At 38.0% G+C, this 5,000-nt stretch overlaps 2 protein-coding genes across 4 annotated transcripts in view; one reads left to right on the top strand and one right to left on the bottom strand.

Moving 5' to 3' along the window:
* Nucleotides 1–2,618, top strand: part of LOC138013005 (serine/threonine-protein kinase 17A-like) — a 12,478-nt gene extending 9,860 nt beyond the window's left edge. The window contains exon 9 of the mRNA XM_068859968.1: nt 934–2,618. Coding sequence (XP_068716069.1) covers nt 934–980 — 47 coding nt within the window. The 3' untranslated portion in view covers nt 981–2,618. The remainder of the gene's footprint in view (nt 1–933) is intronic.
* Nucleotides 2,619–4,176: 1,558 nt separating this feature from the next.
* The window catches only part of LOC138013004 (uncharacterized), a 31,482-nt gene continuing 30,658 nt past the window's right edge, over nt 4,177–5,000 (bottom strand). For all 3 annotated transcript variants that reach the window (XM_068859965.1, XM_068859966.1, XM_068859967.1), the window contains exon 15: nt 4,177–5,000. This exon is cut by the window's right edge and continues 89 nt beyond it. In XM_068859965.1, coding sequence (XP_068716066.1) covers nt 4,667–5,000 — 334 coding nt within the window. In that variant the 3' untranslated portion in view covers nt 4,177–4,666.

Here is a 5,000-nt window from a genome sequence, read left to right as displayed (position 1 = left end):
TCCACTGCGTTCGTTTTGCCCAAGACAACATTATGATGTTAATTTTGAATAAATTATTTAGCTGGAACTAATAGCTCTAAATCTTTGACCAGTGTATAAGTCAAGGGCGATTTTTGAAGCTTCTTTTGAGGCCATAAAAGGTCAACTTATACACGGGTAATTACGGTAAAAAGTTTATCATCATCATCATCATCACTAATATTAATATTATTATCATCCCCTCCTGTAGTCTGCAAACATGTTTTGTATCTTTTTTAAAGATGTTTGATTTGATTGGCTCACCGATGGCACACAGCCAAAAAGAAATCCATTGACTTCCTGGAAATGCCGTTCTTGTGAGAACACTAGCAAATTACTAGCTCCTTAATGCAGGCTATTCCTGCTGTGGAAAACAGTTCACAGCACTAATGCATGTACATCTTTTTTTCTTTTGATTCTACTAATTTCTTGATTGATTTTCTTAAGTTTTGGTCTCAACGTGTTTTAAAATGAATTATCTTTTGTAACAGTAAAACTCTTAAAAAAAAGGAAAAGTAAATTTTGGCGGGTTTCAACTCCAAGACCATTCCATTGGGAAGCTTATATGTTCTGTTGACATAAATTTATTAAAGTATTAACTTACAGAGCCGAGCACAAGAAGCCCACTAATTGGAAAGACTGTAGTAATAGTAATTTTTATTGTTGAATTTGAACAAATCGATGCATTGTTGCCTCTTTATAAGAGGTAAAACTGGTCAGGAGTACCTGAATGTTAACCACAGAGTTTTGAACCAACAAACATAATCAATGTTCAACTCTGGGAATCACGTGCAGGAAACATTAGTGGAGGGAGATTGCTCTCACATTGCACCAACTTTGAACGAGAAATTAGAATTCCTGCTGTCTGCAAGTGCCAAGAAAAGGGATTCTAATTTGTGATTTGTTTCATTTCAGGAAACATGTTAACCATTGTAAATGGCATCAGTGGAGATTCAAGATGAGTAGATATGTAACTGCAGTTCAAATTTTCCTATGACAATCATATTTGATTTGGAATTAGATTTGCAGGAAAAGAAAAGAAAATGTTGATAATAGAATGTCTTATAAATCTTTATGAGGAGCTTCACATCTGACGCTGCATAATTGCAAGATTGTGATCTGAATTGAGCCTCAACATTTTCTGGATCGTCTATGAGACTGTCTCCAAGACAATTGTGGATTAATGGTCAAGCCTGGAATTGCTGTGCCTCACAGCTTAACCCATTGACACTAAATAACAATCCCTTAGAATTATCGGTGTTTTTCCTTGGCAAGGCCAACGTGTTAGAAAAATTGACTAGAAACAATCTTATTTAGGAGCAGAGTGTAGTTATGTCACTATGCTATGTCTCTATTTGGAAGCTGCTATTTTTTGAATATAAGTATCTTTTTTTTCATGAAATAAGAGCTGTTGCTTACAATGTAAGGAATATCACAGGGTAATGAGATGATAACGCCTGACAAACAGAAATACAATGTAAGCCAGTATACATAACACTTGTTGATATTTTGGACATCCTGTTAAAACCTGACCTGAAGTCAAATAATCACACATGCAGAACGTCTACAGTTGGGTTTCATGGGCTGCAGTTAGGGGTGGGGGGTAGCCTTGCTACAACGAGCAAATTTCAAAGGAATGTTTGTTGCAAAAGAATGTAAGGTGGTCACCATTTATGAAAGTGGTTTCTTGTGTTACTTGCATGACTTGAGACACATCTTTGCAGACATTAGCTGCCTTTTAATAATTAAGCCACAATAGAAAAAATGTTAAAGCACGAACAAAATTTATGAGGGTTATGTATGCAGCATTTCATTCAAGTGGTTCCTTTAGGGTTACTTGGAATAGTTTATAGGGGAGAATCTTGTGCGACTCTAAAGATCAGGCAAAGTGCCTGTCACTGTTTAGCTGGGCTTGGACAGGGTCAGAAGACAGGTTTTTCCAGTTACCGTACGGTACCTACTGTATTTATTTCTCTTGAGATATTATTTTTACATCACAATAACATGAAATTGTAAATTACTTGCTCCCAGTTACATGAGATCACACGGTCATGGCTCAGTTTGTCGCAGATCAGACTATCGCAAAGGTGTGTGGTTCGTTCTATCAATGTCCCGAAAATGCGAAAAACCTTAAATAACAATGACCACAACGGTTTTCTTTACATGGCCATGCGGGAATACAAAATTAATTTTATCTTCTCGTGCAAAAAGTATCTCTCACTCGTGAGACATACTTTCAGCACGAGAAGATAAAATTTGTATCCCCAAGCAGCCATGTAATGTTCGAGAACGTTTATTTTATAGATATTGATGAAATGTCTGGGTTTTTTTCATTTTTGAAATGATGAAAAAGTGGTCACCAACTGCTAAAACACGCATGTTGAGTAATATGAAACAAGATATGAAAGGTATGAAAAGCAAATCATGCAATAAAAATGTTAATGTATTAGAGAAGAATTATATTGAAGCACAAAAGTAACTTACAATGAAGACAAAGCTCGCGTTTTATTGGCTAATCGTGTTCATTACCACGACACCTATATTCTCACATGTGAAAGATATGTTATGATTTTTTAGTAAAAGGAAAAATCCTGGCATTTCATCAGTATCTATGTAATAAACTGTGATAAGTTATAGGAACTTTGCCAGGTATGGAACATGTAGCTGTAGTTCCTTTAAGGGGTACAGGAAATCTTGTTCTTTCTTTCCAATGTATACATTGCTCCATCCGCTCATCTGTTATTGAATAAATCATATTTCTGGCCCCTTGAGGCTAAAGGCTTTCTGTGGCTGGATTAAACGGACCCAATTTTCTTTAGGTGACAGAGATTTCTTGGTATTGTAAATAGAAACATTTTATGAATATAAAAAAATAAATCACAAATAGAATACAAAAATATTTTTATTTCTGTAAAACTAGATTATACAACTCCAAAAGAAAACGCTAGTGGATCATTCAAAAGATATAATTACTTTACACTCCCATCTTTCTTCAAACTTAAATAAAGTATATATCTCGGGGGGTGGGGATTGTTTGCCAAACGGTCCCCTTATTCCAGAGCTTTGTGTTGAACAAACCTTGGGCTTCTTTTCAAAATTTTGCCCATTGGTCTATTCGAAAATGCTACAGAACTCTAGACTGCTGGCAGTCTGTTTTTCTTTCGTAATTCAGTACGGGTTATGTCTCGCCTTCTTCTCTACATGGCCAACGCCATACCGCCCTTTCGAGTTCGCGATGACTAAGCGCTCGTCCTAGTGACCCTTAGAGAAAAAACCGGCTGCCAGCAGACTAACAGAACTCTCCCTGTAAGCTTTATTATTTTCCTTTTGATACAAAAACTTTAAACATGGCATTGTTCTCGGGACTTCCAAAACTAATTAGGCGTATGTGGGGAGCCAGAATTCCTGTCGTATGCTAGAATGGATGGCATGAAAATTTTTTTTCATGTTTGCCTTTTAAAAAATAAACTGATCACAATTACAATTTATATTATTTTCATTTCATTTTTTTTTTTTTTGGGGGGGGGGGGGGGGGGGGGGGGTTCTATGAGTTTTAATGAAGAAAAGTTATCGCTGGTAGAAGGATCACCTTCCTACCCAAGCCAACTTTTTTTACATTTTCCTACAAAACGCAGCGAACCGCTTACATGCGAAAAACAAGTTGGCTCGGCTGGAAGGGTAATCAGCCTAGCTAGGTCATCTTCTTTCGAAGGTAGGATCACAAAAACTTTAAAAAAAGTATCGTTCTCGGGACTTCCAAAACTAACTGGGCGTATATAAAGTTTTCTTTAATAAGTCGCTTGATAAAGCCAAATTTTCGTGGTTGGCTTCAATGCCGCGAAACCCCACGCTATAGGCCATTCCGAGTTCAAGTCTGCCTCCTCTTCAAAGCGAGTCTAAGAGTGAAGATAATGGGATTCTAATGTTGATAAGAAAAACGTCGCACTTAGACTCGCATTGAAAAAGAAGGCAGACATGACCTCGGAAATGGCATAAATCTCCCCAAATAAGGATAAACATAAATATAACCCAAAAGCTGATATAAAAGATATAAAAGTTTTCTTCAAACTATAATTAGATTTCTTTGCTGTTTCGGTTAACATTTCCCCACTCAATGAAGTCTCCCCCCCCCCCCCTCCAATAATTATCACAAATTCATTTTTATAAAACCCAAACTCTCCCTAGATGATTTATGCATTTGATCATAGATTTCCTTTTACCATTGTACTGTACATAAAAAGCGATGTGTAGTATTAATCCATCCCATCTCAAAGAGTGGCCTTAAACAAAGGGAGGAGGACAGCCCCTGGGAACGAAGGTGCAACCCCATGTGCTATTTTAGACAGGCGTTAGTTGGTAAGAAGACGAATAGCGCTAATTGCTTTCCACAGTGCTTAACTGTTCGATGGCGATCCAACCTTCAGCTATTTGAACAAAACAAACAAAAAGTCATCAAAGTGAATCGCCTGGCTCTTTCAACCTTGCTTCAACACCTTATAATCTTCCCTACAGGGATCTGAACTATGGTGAGTGCCTATTAGGTTAACGTTTACATGAGGTCATCATGAGGAGACTTCACTTGAAGCTATCCAGTCAAAAAGCTCGGCTACTTTACGAGGGCGCCAAGTGGTGTTGACCGTATCATGACTTAGCTTGCAACATCTCCCACTTTGGAGTATCGTCCAATCGCAGGGCTTCGTCTGACATCAACGGCCACCTTACATGTACTTGTTACGCTTTCTCCAGAACTCTCTCTGTCATACCCACCGGAATTCACGCTTGGTTTTGTCTCGTCACGTTGAAGCGGCGGCAACCGCATTCCTGCCGAGTTTCGGAGCGAACCTTCAGTCGTGCTTGCGTCTAATGATGTCACAGATGTAATAGAGTCACGTGGTTGAGACTGGCTTGCAGCTTCATACATTGGGGGAGAATCATGTGAACTTGGAATAGTCCTAACCTTTACTGTAATGTTTGAGCCACTA

Source organism: Montipora foliosa, chromosome 8 (genome assembly GCF_036669935.1).
Source record: "Montipora foliosa isolate CH-2021 chromosome 8, ASM3666993v2, whole genome shotgun sequence".
Classification (NCBI taxonomy): domain Eukaryota; kingdom Metazoa; phylum Cnidaria; class Anthozoa; order Scleractinia; family Acroporidae; genus Montipora; species Montipora foliosa.
The sequence above is the reverse complement of the archived record's forward strand: the minus strand, read 5'-3'. Positions and strand labels throughout refer to the sequence as shown.